The sequence below is a fragment of the Branchiostoma lanceolatum genome, chromosome 18, assembly GCF_035083965.1.
Source record: "Branchiostoma lanceolatum isolate klBraLanc5 chromosome 18, klBraLanc5.hap2, whole genome shotgun sequence".
Taxonomy (NCBI): Eukaryota; Metazoa; Chordata; class Leptocardii; order Amphioxiformes; family Branchiostomatidae; genus Branchiostoma; species Branchiostoma lanceolatum.
Genome location: NC_089739.1, coordinates 843,405 through 861,374, shown reverse-complemented (window position 1 = coordinate 861,374; position 17,970 = coordinate 843,405). Strand labels below are relative to the sequence as shown.

Genomic DNA, 17,970 nt, shown 5'->3' with positions numbered 1-17,970 from the left:
CAACTAAATTTCTTTCCTTCAACAGCATTTATGTAAGAAATGTGAAGCCCCCTTAGATAAAAGTGGACAACGCCATCTCGTATATACTCGCGAGAGTTGAAAACTCGAAGGACAAAAATACCAAGATGGCGGCAACTGCTGGGATTTTGCGCCTTGCGAATCGCAGTAAGTCACTTTTCTCTGTTAAAAACAACGACTGAGACGTAAAACTATAGCATAAGTAAGCTGAACATATCAGTTCAATATGATATTGATCAAAAATGCATATGACGTCATATCTTTCTCTAGCAGGCATGTTTTGACATCGTTATGATGCGTGACCTTTCATACGTAACACAGACATGCATCATAATGTTCACGTTTTCCTTAGATATCAGAAAAGACACGCCCTGACATGCAATCGACTTGCAGCTAACCTTAACATTGTGTTCGACTTAATACAGGAATTCACCTAATTTTGGTTATCGTTTCTTTTTTGCTATCCTTTTTTTTTCTTCTTGAAATTTTTATACAAGGTGCAAGCCTACACATTATGATGACGTCACAGTTTCCAAAATTACGTGTTCATGTTTGATATAGATACTGACACAATAATATCTTCGAAAAAGCTATGTTGAACTGAAAAAAAATTAAATGCTACCTAAAATCAGCTGAATCTTGTAACATGTTGTAAAAACCCAAAGGGGCGAGTCTCCGAGTGCGATAATCCCTGTGTGAACTGATCGTTACTCACAGGGCCGGTGTGGGAACCACTGTAAAAACCTAAAGTGGCGAGTACGCCGCTCCCGGGAGTAGAACCCGCACCAATCCCGATCCGCAGAGCTTGGGAAATCAATGCGCTAACCACTAGGCTAAAAGGTCCGGACCGGTTAGACTGGTCAGTTAGTGGAGGTTGATCCCCACTGTTACACTGTAATAAAATTGCTGAAATACTAAAATATCATATTGCTCTTGTGCATGTACATGTATAACGAATATCAGAATCATAAATCATTTTTGGTCCCTGACATGTAATTGTAATCTGCTCTTCCTACTGTTATGAACCTGTGTTCGTCATTACATTTGTTATTACAACATTGAAAGTAAATGACTTGAGCTTGTCTAGTACTATTTGCCTATATGTGTACTAAAGTACTGTGTTGTAACTTGTATAGTATTTTTTCTGACCATCATTTGTTGTGTTCATGCTTTAGACTTGTTGCTGGGTCCCCAGCTGATGACTCGGCCCTTCGTAGCGTCCGGTCTCGCCCATCGCAACCGACTTCAGGCGGCTCCAACCACCCAGTTTCACACCTCTCCGCGCAGTCTGGGTTAGTTCTCATCTAACTATGCACTCACTCACTCATTCACTCAGTCACCTTTCACTTGTGTGCACCCGAAACTGAAGCTGTTGACTTTGATGTATTATATGTTCAAAATTTTGAGGTTCTTTTGAAGTTCTTTAGAGAGGCAGTAGGGTTTGTGATAAAGTTTTGCTGACATTCTGCTTCATCTTATATTGTGCACTTTTCTGTGCACCTAGCTATATTTTTTAACTTACATGTAGGTGAACCAGTGCACCTAATCCCCCAAATGAACTTCAAGCCCTGGAATGTAATGATCCGTTCAGGCAAATGTACCTCCTTGACAGCAATATGTGCAAAATACTGTAGATTTACTTCTCTGGTCACTGCTGTCATCCTCCATGGACATTGGTACGTTTATTTGTTCACTTGTGTAGCGGCGTTGTGTTGGCGTAATAATTAGGTTGTTTTACCCTGAAGGCCAGAACCTAGAGATCCTCGGGTCCAATCCCCTGATCATGCCACCGACGTTGCATCTTTGGGACAGACACTTAACACGACGTTCCTCACTCCACCCAGATGTAAAAATTGGTACATGACTTTGTTGGGGAGGTAAAAGGCGGTGAAAGGAGAGGGTTGGGCTCCACCTTCCAATACCGTGCCCTAGACACGGTGAATAACAACCCACTGCACCTACAGCCTCAAAAGAAGCTATGTGACTACCTTTACCTTTTACTTGTTTGTCATGCATCATCTTTTGTTCTCCCTCCCGTAGCGGCGCTTGCCTCGTCCCACTGGAACGCTGAGCGTGTGCTGGTGCTAGGCATGCTGGGGATATTCCCGCTGGCGTACTTTGTTCACAACCCCGCGATCGACTACGGTGTGGCCGCTGCTGTCGTCCTCCACGGGCACTGGTACGTCTTTTTGTTTGTTTATTTGTGTGTTTATCTATTCATCACACATAGCATTTTGTTCGTTAACTCCGTTACTGTCATTGATAACACAGTGACACAGCATGGCATGGAGGTGTCCACTGTAATTGTGTAAATGTGCCCTGAATGTAAATAACCTTCTTGAGTCATCTCACAGAGTAGTCCTGTTCAGTGTCTTGTACTTTGCCTTGCTTGCCAAAAGAAACAGTGTGTCTGGTGTTTGTGTGAATGGCATTCAGCACCAAGGGTCAAAGTTGAATTTCAGATTACATATAGAATTGATCCATATATTTTATTCAGCCCTAATTGCTCTCTCTAGTTCCCCCATTGTAACAACAGTGCCAATGTGAATGTCATTCAGCACCAAGGACTGGAACCATTAGTGTTCATATAGCATTTCACACAAAATACATGACTTATCTATGTATGTGGTCCCTCCCTAGTGCCTCTCTTTCTGGTTCTCCTATTGTCACTATTGTACAGTGTGAGTGTTATTCAGCACCAGGGACAGGAACTACTACCAGTAGTCATAATTTAGGCTTTTTGTACCACAGAAAGGATTTAATAATGAGTGTTGTTTAGCACCGGTATCTCTCTCTGATACTCCTATTACCGCACTTGTACCACTGCACTTGTTCAGTACACGTCAAGTGTTATTCAGTACCAAGGACAGGATCCAGTAAATGTACAATATGTCTAGTAAGGCCACAACATCTTAATCTTATGGATGACATCCACGCGCGCATTGATTTTCGCCTGTTGTCCAAAAAAAAAAAAAAATCACCTCCTCCAAGGCTACACAGAACTCCGGAACTTGCCGACTTAGATTGCTGCAAAAGGCTAGCATTGTGCCGGCTTATCGGAAAACTGGCCATGGGGGCGTATGTGGATTGGTATGCCATCGTTGGTTAGGGGGATTTTGCGTTTGCACAGTTGTACGAGAGGATCGCGGCGGCCAGCGAGTATCGTCCAGACAATTTCAAACACGACCTATCCAGAGTGGCTCTCACACGTTTCTTTTGCAATAATGAGAGACATGGGAGAGGAATTGAGGGATTGGCAGAGGGCTTTGTGAGTGTAAACCATGGAATGCTTAATATGGAGTTCAATGCCATGTATGTTGAAACTGCCCTTCTGGGTGTATATGAGTATTCTCATCACAGTCATATATCATCCACCATCCTTGGAGCCAAATACCTTCTAATAGTCTGCTATGATGAACAAGACAACCTGCATGTACTCTCCAAGCAGGGGAGTGGGTCCGGCAGGTTTTTGGCGTGTTTTTAGGCGTTTTTGTGGGGCTTTCTACTTTGTCTACTTTCTCTAAGTAGAAAGCCCGACAAAACGCCTAAAAACACGCCAAAAACCTGCCGGACCCACTCCTCTGCTTGGAGAGTACCTACATGTACCTCCTACAAATAAACTGTGTTCTGTGGTTCAATTCGCACTACCAGCTTTGTACTAGTAGCCCTGTGGTTTAGCAGCATTTTTTTTTGCAGGATTTTTCTTTTTTTCGCCCGCGCGCATTAGTTTTGGGGTCTCCAGAGGATGTCATCCATAAAATCAAGTTGGTGTGGCCTAATGCTACTTTGATAGGATAGCTGTTATTATTTTTCTAGGTTTTTGAGTAGATTGTGACGGACTATCAGCCTGTAACAGTGAGTGACTATGTACCACAGACTACATAAAAGATAACTGTTGTTATTTCCAGGGGTTTTGAGCAGATTCTGACAGACTACATCCATGGCCCCCTCCTGCCTCGCCTCTCCAAGCTGGGGTTGTACGCTGCTTCTGTCCTGGCCTTCGCTGGGCTGTGTTTCTTCAACTACAATGACGTCGGCATCACCAAGGCGATCTCCATGATCTGGCACGACTTATAGTGTGGTGGATTAGAATGAAAATCTGTCTTTATTGGTGTATGTCAATTAAACATTACAAAAGATCTGAAATAAGAATACTATCAGCACCATTGAACAACTAAGATGGTCATTTTTCCCATAAAATGTCTTACAAGGAAAAGATATTGCATGTTGTCTGTGTAAGAGCACCTATAGTAAATACCGTATGCTAAAAAGAAAACATGTAAAATAGCAGCAGTAGAATTGAGCTTCATGAATTACAGCCTAGCTTGTCTTTACAACATCTCATACAGCAGAACACACACAAGCAAACACATTTAAGATTTAGCAATGTGGGAATATACCCTTGGCTAACAGTCAGTAGTCAGTACAGAGTGCATTGTTGGGGGGGAGGGGGGTCGGCAGCATTGAAGTCTTTAAAAGCTGAAACCTATATAATCTAAAATAGGGGGAATCTGGAAATGCTCAAGAAATATTTTTGTGTGTCAAACTCAAAGCAGATGTTGTGACTCCTGCAGTGACAGCATGTTATGATTATGTTTGCAGAATATGTTTCTAGAAGCAGCTTTGGAAAACAAAAATAAAAGCACTTGAAAATATACACAAAGTGTGTTTTGCCATTAATTGTGTCTTTCATTTGTATCACTTGACCTTTTATGTATAATAAGTAGTAATTTCCATTAATGATGTTGGTGGTATTGTTGGCCAAGAACCCATAGTCTGGGTTTGAATCCCATGCCATTCCACTGATGACCCTTGGGAAAGGCACTTGATATGACTTTCCTTTCTAGACCCAGGTGTAAAAATGGGTACCTGACTTCGGTCGGGGGGGGGGGGGGTAAAAGGTAGTTGAAGGAGAGGGGTGGGCTCCGCTTTCTAAATACCATGCCCTAGACTAAGCAGACAACAACCCACTACCCATACCGGGTCAAACTACTTAAACCTTCCTGCTGTTCATTTTCTTCTTTTTTTTCTATAGCCTGGGAACCAAATAATCGTTTTTCTATGGCCTGAAACAATAGGAAGCCATCCCCAGGAGTAATTAAGTTGCACCACAGACCGGATGAATCGCCATAAAAGACAGATGGTACCTAGCCGAATATTTCCCTCCCCAGGGACGGATATATCATACAAAATTAGGTCTGACCGCGGGGGGGGGGGGGGGGCAATCTGCCAGATGTGTTAGCTGACTAGAAAAGGTTTGGTAGTCCACTCGTTTTGGTTCTTTCTTTCTTTTAGAAAATAGAATAAATCTGAACTAAAAAAGCTGGAAAGTCAGCATGAATCCAAAGTCTGTACCTTGGCACATGCAGTTTCAGGGAGTGAATATCGTCAGATGCAAGTTTTCCTAGCCTCCTTATATTAGCAGGATCTACGAGTAGGGCGCTTTATCCGAATTGGCATATCAGTTCTTTTGGCGTCTGTTGTGCACACGTGGATGCAGCAACCGTAGGCCAATAGGACCGACTGATCATGAAATGCCATCAGAGAAAAAGCCAGACTCGTAGAGTCTTCATCATCATCCTCACCATCATCATCATCTTGCATACCCCCATATAACAAAGTAGGGGAGGAGGTCCCAGGCTAAGGCGAGCAGGCCTCCAGCCTGTTACGGTAAGACTCAGCTGTGGGAGCCGTCATAACCGTGCCAGGCAGAGCGTTCCACTGGGGAAGGTACGCGGAAAAAAATGAATGCTTGTATGAATCTGTCCCAGCATTTAAGTGTTTGAAATTTGAGATGGTGACTCCCCCGTCTTCTGAGGAGACTGAAGTTTTCTCCCTGTTCTGTTGCCGTCTCGTGCTCGTCGCCTTGCAGTATGCAAACTTTTGCCTTAAAATTTCCGATGTAAGAACAACAGACAAAAATAAAACATGAGAAATAAGTCTGTTTTAAAATTCAAATTATGTATTGTACAGGAACGATGATGACTGAATTACGAAGAGGCGTATGTTGTGGTTCTGTTCGATATTGCACGTTATTGCTCTCTAAAGTAATTTCCTTTTCAGCAGAGATACTTACGATTGAATGTTCTTGATATAAAAACATTAAACATTGAACGAACTCGTACTTTAAAAAAAACTCCTGTTATATTGTTTTGATATGATATATTGTGACGATTGAAAATTGGATTACAAACTAGCGCCTATCCCCTTCCCATCTGGTATTAGACAATCACAACATTTTGCCCTAAAGGTAAATTCCGTTCCATATCTATATATAGTCATACTGTATCGAATGTTTTGGGTCACTAAGCCGTATGTTTTTGTCTTTCTCGACAAAAGGAGAGAGAATCGCACTACGCATTGAACCTGTTTATAAAGTACCTAGAATATAACTAACAAGTTATATAATAATGAAAAAAAGATTGTTTCCTTGTTTCTTTTTTTCCGTCTGGGTATTTGCATAACTGGGTCATAATAGAATGCAAATTTTTAAGAGGACAACTGCTGATTGTCTTTATAAAAAAGCGCACTAAAATGTCCCAGTACAGTGAGACAGATTTAACGGCACATAATGTGTGCTACTCTTGTAACAACCAGTGGAAAAAAGGCTTTTCAGGAGGCTTAAGTTGTTCGGGATAAAATTTCCGTTCGTCAAGCATGCTTGACCCGTTTAATCGAGCGGCCCCGGGCTGAAATCCCGTCCGCTCCACTAACCTCTCATAATGGCATGGCGGGAAAGCCCACTTATGTGTGAAACGCGAGAAAAAGTCGTCTGCATTGGTCGATGTTCCCTCATGACGTCACAGGTAGCCTGATATTGCACGATTATTGTCCGATATTATATGATTACTGTCCGGCCCACTTGCTCCAAATAATGGCATGGCGGGAAAACCCACTTCAGCGTGAAACGCGAGAAAAAGTCGTCTGCATTGGTCGATGCTCCCTCATGACGTCACAGGTCAGCTCTCTGTATGTAAAAGCACAGCCGACGGACCGGTTGCAGGAAACGGGGGTTGCGCTTTTTCTCATCGCTTTGTTTTTCTCACCCACATTTTGTGTTCCCATCGCTGATAATATATTTTGGAGAAGAATCGTCGAACTGAGCCGGTTGCAGGTCCGGAATATCTTCGCGGCGGTTGGAAACGTGTCCTACCCGGAGCCGGCGGTAGTTATGATAGGTGTGTAGCTACATACGTGTCACTGGATAAGGCCTTATGCAGCACAGTGATCATACAATATCGAGCTACGAGTGCACGGCGTTTGCAGCTGCAAAGAGGTCTAGTTTTCGCGCTTACAGCAGCTCTATAGGAAAGGACTATAGCCCGAAGTCGGAGAGCTATCTTATACAGGTGAGACGTAATACTATGTATTGCTCTTTTTTTCCTTCCTTTTAATACATGCTGAACATTCTAGACGCCGCAAAACGGCGGCGTCGTAAAACTGCAATTGTTGCGTTTTCCAGGTGACAGGTGGGCGGTTTGGACACCGCAAAGTGTCGACTTGCATTCCTGTTACAACTGGAAATTGCAAATGCCACAATTTGCTTGCATATCTTTTTATGAGAATCTCCTTGAATTCTACATACATTATACGATTACAAAAAAAACCTTAAGAGCCCTTAAGCAAGAGCGCGCCTCGCCTTGGTATACATCTTATTCTTCTCCAGATGTTTAAGATGAAGTTTGTTGCTTCAAGACGCCCGTTCTTGAGCCAGGTTTAGTGCTCCCATTGTGTTTTGTTTTGCCCATTGACGCCTGAGCGCACAAAGCCACGTTTGACTAGCATGACGTAATCACAACCGGATTTGCAAAAACGTCCGGCGGGCGATACCATTTAACAACATCAGGGGGTGGAAGGCTATGCCTACAAACATCAAGGGGGTGTCTTGTTGACGTCATAGAAGTCGATATTAATGGCAAATACCTTGCCTTTCATCTGTTATGTTGAATATCAAATAGTGATACTCATTCGTCAGGTGCCTTTAAATTTCAGTCGTTTTTTTTTAAATTTGAGTAGCACCTTTTGGAATTCCTTTTTTCTGAACGTGAATAGATGTGGTAGAAAGTTACTATCAGAAGTACCCCCCCCCCCCCCCCCCTAAAAAGCCTGACTCAAATTCTGAATAGCCGGAAAGTCAGGCGCTTTAAACATTTGCTGCATTCGGACGTTAGAATTGAATTATAGATCCCAAGGACTTTAAGTCTTAGGTTCCCGTGGGAATTCTGTTTGACAGAGAAATAGCACGGGGAAAAACAACTTTTGTGCAAACACAGTGAACCAGTCATGCCAGACTTAACCCTACACACACACACACACACAGACACACACACACACACAGACACACACACACACAGACACACACACACACACACACACACACACACACACACACACACACACTGTGACACACACACAGTGGCAGAGAGTCACGCAAACATAGTCACGCAGACGCGCGTGAGCTCGGGAGGGTGGTGGCGGACGGCACACACCCCTGCCGGCAGTTCCTGGTGCAGTCCGAGGACACTCCATACCAACTTAGACGAACATTAACCTTCAAAATACCGCTCAGCCGAACAAAGAGACATGAACAATCCTTTATTCCTAGAACGCTCAAAATCATGCAAGAATGATAAGCAAAAAGCGGACACTATTGACCTTCAATACTGTATTCTTAATGTTTTATCTTGATATGTATACGATGTTCTTTTAGATTGTTAGCAGATTTGAGATAATTCATGTTATCGTGTCATTTGTACCTTCGATTTGTGATACTGTGTAATTTTAACATTTAATTTTATTATGAAATGATGACGTGTTGATAGCTGCAAAATTTGTGAATTGCAACGCAATTCAGGCTGTCTCAGCCTGCGATGTTGTAAACATTGAATAAAGTTTATAATTTTCAAAAAAGTTTATAAATAATTTTCATACACACACCGTGATATCTACAGACACACACAGACAGACAGGCACTCACACAGAGAAACACACGTACACACAGACCCACAGACACAGCACAAGTCAGAGAAGTCGAGAACAGTCATTCACTCCATTGGGGTGCAGTTATAATCAATGTGTACAAAGGTCAGCGGCACCATTTCCTTTGTGCTTTTAAGTAATTATATTTGGTCCGATGCCATGGAGCGGGGCCAAGTCCCTCCATCCCGTCTGGTTTGTCGCCCTGTTTTCAACACTTGGACTGCCTCGGGCTCTCACACTGTCAGCTGGTGCGACTAGTCTCAACAACAGGCTCTTCTGTGGGCGGTTTTATCATGCCGTATCTGTTTAGAAGTGAGCGAGTGAGTGAGTGAGTGAGTGAGTGAGTGAGTGAGTGAGTGAGTGAGTGAGTGAGTGAGTGAGTGAGTGAGTGAGTGAGTGAGTGAGTGAGTGAGTGAGTGGGTGTTTGTCTGGAAGGCAAAAGAGACACACGCCCCATGCCAAACAACAGCCTTCACCAGTACTACGTGTGGTAAACTCTGCAAGAGTAGAGATGAACAGATCGTCCGACAGGATTAAAAGGAGAAGAAGAAGTTTAAGACAGTTGGCAAGATTGGTAATTTAGAAGGACCCTTTTCTTTAAAATTGGAATGATCCATGATGTAAAAGTTTGAGTAGCAGCTTTGAAAAGCAACAAAAACACAAAACTAAATGACAGAAAATGTAATCAGCATAAATTTACAATACAGAGAGACCTGTATATGTGACCACTTGCGCCTACATAAAGACCACCTGCCTAATGTGACCACTTTTCGGTGGTCCTTTACATAATTCTTCCCATTTTCACTTTCGGAAGCTTTCTAAAGTGCACCTGTCCACATATAGATTGGTCCTTTGTCAGATTTGACTGTAAAAACAACCACCTGATAGCCTGCTGTGGGAACTAGACCCCGACATTTTGAGAACCATCTTAAGTATGTTAAGTGGGTGTAAGTCCATTAACTAAATCCTATGGGCTTCACCCCGGCGTTACATAAATTACTACCAGCTTGAACGTATTGAATGGAATCCCTTTATTGCGTCGCGCTGTCCCAGTGGGTTACGGCAGGTCATTTTTATGTTCGCATGATTGGTGATAATTGTATTGACGTATTTCGGCGCGGCTGCTCGATCTGGCAGTTGCCAGGCAACCTGATCCCGTTGCTGGGCAACCCTAAGCGGTCGCCTGCTGTCCAAGCTGTCGTCTGTCTCTCGCCTCAGGCGAACCATCGAAGAGGGCCAGGGCTGATCGATGGTTCCGTCAATTGATTTCCCGGGAGTTTTGCACGATTACTGAAAGGCTGTTCAGCCAGTGTTTACATGGTTCTTGGCTTATAGTCTATTGCTAAATAATCCGGCTATCGGATCAAAAGGTAAGGGGTTCCAATCCCTGGATATTGCAATTAAGCTATATTGCTATTCCTTTACCTCATTGCTTTGTTAAGAAGAACACTGGGCACAAATTGAATGAACACACTATTAGACGGAAAGTTGATCATGTACTCATGATTCCTGACACTTTCCTGGTGATTCCGGTGCCATGATCTGTGAAATAAACCTTAGACTGATCGAATATCTGGTTTATCGATTCATTGATTGATATAACATCGATTCATTGATTAATTGATTGGTTGGTTGATTGATTGATTGGTTTATTGAAGATGTCAGCTGGTTGTGTGATAAGCCAAGTGTTGAAGAGAGGGCGGCCATAAAAAATGGGATGATCTATTCTTCCAGCCGGTAGTATCACAGACATTTTGATGATCTATTGTTCGATTTATATTTTGATTGCTTTATTGATCCAGCCATGGATTTAGAACTGAGTCACCTCCTGACGGCAGCCGGCTCGTTTCTCGGCATGCTGATGATCTACCGGTTCGTCAGTCCGAGGGTCGTGCCTCTGTGGTTCCCGGCATACAACGCGCTTCCGTGGGAGAAGCAGATACAGGTCAACGAGATGTAAGTAAACAGATGGTAAATCATTGGACAACGAGGTTCTTTGTACACAACCAAAATTTTGCACCTAAAGGTTATTAACAAATCAGCTTGGCAGTCTCTCAGAGAGACTCAAGTTCGCCTTGTCTAAAACCCCATCATTTTTAACTTGTCAATACAAAAATTACGCAAGACTGTTAAAAATGAACATGACAACATAAACGGTAGTCTCAAGACTTTTGCGGCCATTGGATGTACTACATTGTTTTTGTTCTTGATCGATATCATCTTAATTGGTGTCCGTCTGTCACTTTTATCAGGGCAATGCCAACTTGTTCTTCTTCACACTACAGCTAGGTTAGTCATTAACCGTGATGAGGGGGGATATGAACTCTCTCACATTTGGGACCACATTCTTCACACTGCAGCAGCGACACCTAGCTGCAGTACCAGTAGAACCAGTCAGTTCTGCCCTGAGAAAGGTAACAGACGGTCATTGAAATATTGCCTAGGTATAAAGACGTGGTCGTGCACAAAAAGGGATTGGTCAAAGAAACTAAGATTGTTCTTTTCGCTTTCTTCCACATGTCTGAGGTGGGCATTCTACAAAACCACATATTTTACATGTTTTAGATAATATAGCTTCCGATATGTTTTAAATGCGTTGATATTTCACATGACTGACATGATGTTGAAATATTTCTCAGCTTCATGGCGGGAAGTCACTCCATTGTCGTCTGCATCTCCTCCTGGGCGGCGTACTTCACTGTGGAGGAGCTCAAGCCTACAACGCTCTGGTGGGTAGATGTTGATAAACATGACATAAAATGATAAAAACAATCATATTAACTGAAATACCAGTTACGAGGATGGTAACACTTGTAGAAATGATTACAATAAACGTAATTATGATAAACTTAAGTGATTAACGAGAGAATAAACTAAGAACAACTGGTACTGCAGACATCCTAAATGTCTATAAGTCTTAGACAAGTTTGCGTTTCCCTCCCGCACAGGTATAACTGCGCGATCACTAGGCACACCAGCGCCTTCTTCTGGGGCTACAGTCTCGCAGGTAAGACTGGTTGGTTGGTTGGTTGGTTGGTTGGTTGGTTGGTTGGTTGGTTGGTTGGTTGGTTGGTTGATCTATTGATCGTTTGAATGGCTAGTAAGTTGATTGGTTGGTTAGTTGGTTGGTTGGTTAGTTGGAAGGTTGGTTGGTTGGTTGGTTGGTTGGTTGGTTCTAGACTCAAGGAACGCATGATAACAGTGCACTCACGCAACTAGGTAGATTTTGCAAACAATCAGACGTTTCAGATATCATCCACCACTATTAGCGGATGCAAGTTGCGGATAATACTACTGTAGAAATATTTGACCGTTTCAAAAATCTATCCAGTTGCTTGAGTAATAAGAAATAAAACTGTTACCTAACGCATCTTATTACCTGAGTGGAAAGCGTATCCTGGCCTGGTGTCTAACCTTCATCGATGAAGACTCAATGAAGCTCTGAAATTTGCCTGTACACCCCTGCCGCATCTCTTATTAACCAATTTGTTTGTTTGTTTGTTTGTTTTTTGTTCCAGACCTGTTGCTGATGATCTGTCACCCCTATTTCGGTGACGTGTACTTCCTGATGCATCACGTGGTGTCTCTCATCAGCGGGTTCTTGGGAATGGTGAGTAACAAAAGACACCCATCAGAAACAGCACGGTTTCCTCATGACGTCGCGGTCGCCATGTTAGCATGTAGGTTGGTTAACCCTGCGCCCTTGTCAGAAACTACATGGTTCCCAATGACGTCACAGTCGCCATATTGGTTGGTTAAACCTGCGCACCCATCAGAAACACCGCGGTTAGTTCGCACATGACGTCACATATTGTTGCTGATTTAGGCCAACCAATAATGACGTCACGGTCGCCATGTTGGTAGGTTAAATCCCGAAGAGTCAGACCTCTAAAATTTGCATCATGTAGGATGTCATAATCACGCGACTTTAATTCTATGTACATAAGCTTCCAAGTTTAAATATTTAGCATGGCGAACTTTAAATACGCCAAAGTCACGAAAATTCAACCCGTTTTCCACAGTTTTAATGCATTATCTTAAAACCAATGCACGTTCTTATTCAAATGTTTACTTCGTTATCTGTCCCTGTCCCCAGGCCAACACCTCCATACCTTACTACGTGAACGTGTTCCTCATGATGGAGCTGACCAACCCGTTTGTAAACTTCAGGTGAGTTGGGTCTACCTCTTACTTATAATAATTTCAGACATATTGTTTGTATTGGAATAATATTTCACTCAGTGAATGTCATAATAAAAACGGCAAATCCCTCCAAAAACATATTTTTATTTCGTTCATTACGATCAAGTTGAAGAATAAGCTAGTTCCTGGTGTGAAGTGCGTATGCATAGGGTGTTTTATGTGAAATTTGAAGACAATGAGGATGTCTGCAGTACATAATAAATGCGTACTTCAACCCATGAACTAGCTTATCGAACTACTACCATACATGCTTCATCATCAGATTAGTCATTTTTGCAGAAGAATTTCCTTTTTTAACTTTTTTTCATAAACATGCTACATGTGAACGTGTTCCCTGCAGGTTCATGCTGAAGGCGCTGGGGTACCCGGAGAAGAGCCTGCTGTTCTCCTGCACAGGCGTCCTCATCTTCGTCACGTGGTGGGTCGCGCGCCTCGCTTTCATCCCCATCTACGCCTACCACGTCACGCAGCTCATGATCACCGGGGAGTTCTTTAAGGTGAGACTGGGTCATTTTTTCGTTGAATAAATTCATCAGTCACGTTTTCTTGACAGTTACGAGAACATTCTTCGAACAGTGACTTAGAAAAGGGTAGCGGGGGAGGCAAGAAGATCGTCACAAGTCTCGGCCTAGTCTCGTGTTCTCGCGAGACTAGGCCACTCCGTGAACAAGACGGACAGGAGTCGTCGAAAATTTGGAGGTGCGTATTTTCGCTACCCTTTTCTAAGTCACTGTTCGAAGAATGTTCTCGTAACGGTTATTTTTTCTTCTTCTTCGCTCTCATCGAGCTTCTGACAACCCCCTTAGCCCCTGTCACACATTCAGGATAGTGCTGCGTAGCTAAATATAACATCAGGTACAGGTACAAGTACCGGTACAGAGGTTAAGGTACAGGTTCGGACCTGTACCTGTACCTGAACAATACATGTGTTTTTCTGAACTTCTTCGATACTGTTTTCAACTTGTCATTTTCTTTATTCAAAAAACATAACTAGGTTTCCTACCGCCAAATTCCCGCCCTTGTTTTGTTGCTTCGGTCATGTTTGGTGCTGCATGAGGCCATGAGGTCGAGATCAGTCATGAAATAAGCACATACTTGGTGTAACTTTATATCGGTACAGTACCGGTACTTCATGATCCAGTATTTTGAACCTGTACCTAATCAATTTTTACGGTACAGTACCGATACACAGTACCGGTAAGCAGCACTAATTCAGGACCTTCCCATGACTTTGCTCCCGACCCCTCCCCAGCCGAGGTCGGCGCTGGGTGTTCTATACCATCTTCTCCGTCCTTGGTCCTGAATCTAGCGTGGTTGTGGGTCATGAAAATGTTGTGAAACTAATAATTTGCCATGGTTTTGTGTTTCCATGCAGCTGGAGCTGCCCATGCAGGTGTGTAGCGTCCTGGGATACGTGTTTTTCACGGTGCTGAACCTGGCGTGGTTCCGGATCATGAAAACTAATTTGCCGTGGTTTTGTGTTTCCATGCAGATTGAGCTGCCCATGCAGGTGTGTAGCGTCCTGGGATACGTGTTTTTCACGGTGCTGAACCTGGCGTGGTTCCGGATCATGAAAACTAATTTGCCGTGGTTTTGTGTTTCCATGCAGATTGAGCTGCCCATGCAGTTGTGCAGCGTCCTGGGATACGTGTTTTTCACGGTGCTGAACCTGGCGTGGTTCCGGATCATGAAAACTAATTTGCTGTGGCTTTGTGTTTCCATGCAGATTGAGCTGCCCATGCAGTTGTGCAGCGTCCTGGGATACGTGTTTTTCACGGTGCTGAACCTGGCGTGGTTCCGGATCATGAAAACTAATTTGCCGTGGTTTTGTGTTTCCATGCAGATTGAGCTGCCCATGCAGTTGTGCAGCGTCCTGGGATACGTGTTTTTCACGGTGCTGAACCTGGCGTGGTTCCGGATCATGAAAACTAATTTGCCGTGGTTTTGTGTTTCCATGCAGATTGAGCTGCCCATGCAGTTGTGCAGCGTCCTGGGATACGTGTTTTTCACGGTGCTGAACCTGGCGTGGTTCCGGATCATGAAAACTAATTTGCCGTGGTTTTGTGTTTCCATGCAGATTGAGCTGCCCATGCAGTTGTGCAGCGTCCTGGGATACGTGTTTTTCACGGTGCTGAACCTGGCGTGGTTCCGGATCATGAAAACTAATTTGCCGTGGTTTTGTGTTTCCATGCAGATTGAGCTGCCCATGCAGTTGTGCAGCGTCCTGGGATACGTGTTTTTCACGGTGCTGAACCTGGCGTGGTTCCGGATCATGAAAACTAATTTGCCGTGGTTTTGTGTTTCCATGCAGATTGAGCTGCCCATGCAGTTGTGCAGCGTCCTGGGATACGTGTTTTTCACGGTGCTGAACCTGGCGTGGTTCCGGATCATGAAAACTAATTTGCCGTGGTTTTGTGTTTCCATGCAGATTGAGCTGCCCATGCAGTTGTGCAGCGTCCTGGGGTATGTGTTTTTCACGGTGCTGAACCTAGCGTGGTTCCGGATCATGAAAACTAATTTGCCGTGGTTTTGTTTTTCCATGCAGATTGAGCTGCCCATGCAGTTGTGTAGCGTCCTGGGATATGAGTTTTTCACCGTCCTGAACCTGGCGTGGTTCCGGATCATGAAAACTTTTTGCCGTGGTTTTGTATTTCCATGCAGATTGAGCTGTCCATGCAGTTGTGCAGCGTCCTGGGATATGTGTTTTTCACGGTGCTGAACCTGGCGTGGTTCCGCGTCATCCTGAAGCTCTTCAAGCGGGAGATCCGAGGCCTGATGGAGCGGGGGCAAGAGTACTCCAAGCGAGCACAGATAGAGACCAACAGCAAAAAGGGCGGTTAAACTGGTACAACCCTACTCTAGAGTAGAATAGAGTGCAGTCAAATCTGTGTACAGTTATCACTCAAAGGGCTTGAAAATGGTCAAATCAGACTGGTTAGGTTCTTTGGCTCGTTTTGACATCTTTTAGCCGTGTTGTCGGTCCTTTTTAGTATATGTTGAAAAGCCAAGACAATACCAAATAAACGCCTAAAAAGAGTCCAAAACAAGTCAAAGAACCTCTGCTTCGACTATAATTGCAGACAGATGACAAAGCTGGGGTCCCTGGGAAAATAATCTGTAAGGGACCTCCAAAAACTGGCCATAATCGCCAGGAGGTCCTTGTACAGGGTGGTCACTAGTACAGGTTTGACTGTTCACCGCTTCTCCTTCTTTGCTGTAAGTAACTCTGATGAGAAGGTGCTCTGTGGTGACGAACTAGCTGTTTTTGAGCTGAAATTTGTCAACAAATTGAAGAAGAGAAATTAGACGTATGTCTGTAGCCATGGTTGTACTTTTAATTTGCTTCTATTGTTGCATGTAGTGGTTCTCTGTGCCAGAGATGTTGCGACCAAAGGCTGAAGATAGTTTGTGAAGAGGCAAGCGTTGCTGAAACAACTTCTTTTTAGTTTGTCGGATTTAGCAAAAGTCAAACTGAATTGGAAGCTCAACATTGGCACACAGAGATTCTGACAGTGGTTATAGCCAATTGAACGTTTTTCCTCGCTGCCCACTGGTTCCATCTCACCGTATTGCTGCATTCATAGTTTAACATGTCCGAGAAACAAGGAAACACAATCCTTGTGTCTAACTAGTCAAAAACACAATGTTGACTTCCTATCGGTTTTAAATGAAGACCACATATTATGACAATGATGCTGGGTTTTCAAACTTAAGAGTTTTGATATGATTATAAAAAAACCCTTTCTAAATCTTCTCAATAGGATCTCAGTGAATGGTCAGTAGTGCTATGTTAATTGTTGTCGGTGGCAAACTTTTCATGCAAATTGTGACTAGTGATGTAAATGCTTCCTATTCATAATCAACTTCGAAAGTTTGATATGAGGATTTGTTGTACTTAGATAATATTCAAGTACATTTTCGACTTAAAGATATCATTTAAGTCTTTCCAACTCCAAATAAAGAAAGTCTGTAACCATCTAGAAATGCAGAAGTTACATTCATATTTTGCTGGCATCCAGGTGTACTTGTTCATCTCTCGTTTAGAGAGAAAAACTGTTAAGGTCTCAGTCTCCATGTTGTAACTGGTGCAGGTGGAAGAAAGTGTTGCACTTATCTAGATCATTGCTTCTCAAACAAGAAAGGAAACTGTCCAGGTATCTTAAGATTTGAAGTTTAGAACTCTTTGCCATATTAGTGAGTTTTTAAAGGGTCAGTAATGTGAAGTGTGCGTGCAATAAGAATGTCGCATATGTAGAATATCTATATTCAGGAATATGATGCGTGGCCAATCATCTTTAAGGGTGTTATGTGGAGAAAGAATTCATATGCAGGTCATACTCAACTTTTATGTGAACTATGCCTAGCACATCGTGAGTTATGGTTTACAAAACTAAACAGTATTATCTTTTCTGTTTTCGTGATCTTATCTGTTAATGCATAGTTGTATTTGCTGCTAGAGTTTGGTGAGTCTTTATGTTTGATCAACACACGAGTGTGTTTAGAAAGCAGTGGAGAACATTATTACAAAGCAGTGGAGAGCTTTCACTGAGAGCCATGCTGCCCCGACGGCTGACTTAGCTATGGGAGAGAATGAGTGAGTGAGTGAGTGAGTGAGTGAGTGATTAGAAAAACGCTGACTTGAAAATTCGGTAGAAGAAATGTGTTATCCGACAATCTGGACATTGTGTTATATTTGAGAGGAATATATCCTTAGTGTTCAGTTTTCAAAGGCACCACATTGTACAGCACTGAAATCACACGTTCCATCAT

General features: G+C 43.1%; 2 protein-coding genes across 2 annotated transcripts; both read left to right on the top strand.

Annotated features, from left to right (window-relative positions):
- Positions 1–70: 70 nt before the first annotated feature.
- On the top strand, positions 71–4,673 carry LOC136424323 (succinate dehydrogenase [ubiquinone] cytochrome b small subunit A, mitochondrial-like). Its single transcript, XM_066412882.1, has 4 exons — positions 71–165; positions 1,194–1,310; positions 2,059–2,197; positions 3,927–4,673. Exons 1-4 carry the CDS (start codon positions 126–128, stop codon positions 4,093–4,095), a joined length of 465 nt encoding a protein of 154 aa, XP_066268979.1. The 5' UTR covers positions 71–125; the 3' UTR covers positions 4,096–4,673.
- Positions 4,674–10,651: 5,978 nt separating this feature from the next.
- LOC136424543 (uncharacterized) lies at positions 10,652–16,041 on the top strand. The gene is made up of 8 exons (XM_066413158.1): positions 10,652–10,953; positions 11,637–11,726; positions 11,946–12,004; positions 12,516–12,607; positions 13,094–13,167; positions 13,541–13,697; positions 14,810–15,808; positions 15,862–16,041. The coding sequence occupies exons 1-8, from the start codon at positions 10,802–10,804 to the stop codon at positions 16,039–16,041; spliced, it is 1,803 nt and encodes a 600-aa protein (XP_066269255.1). The 5' UTR covers positions 10,652–10,801.
- The last annotated feature ends 1,929 nt before the right edge of the window (positions 16,042–17,970 follow it).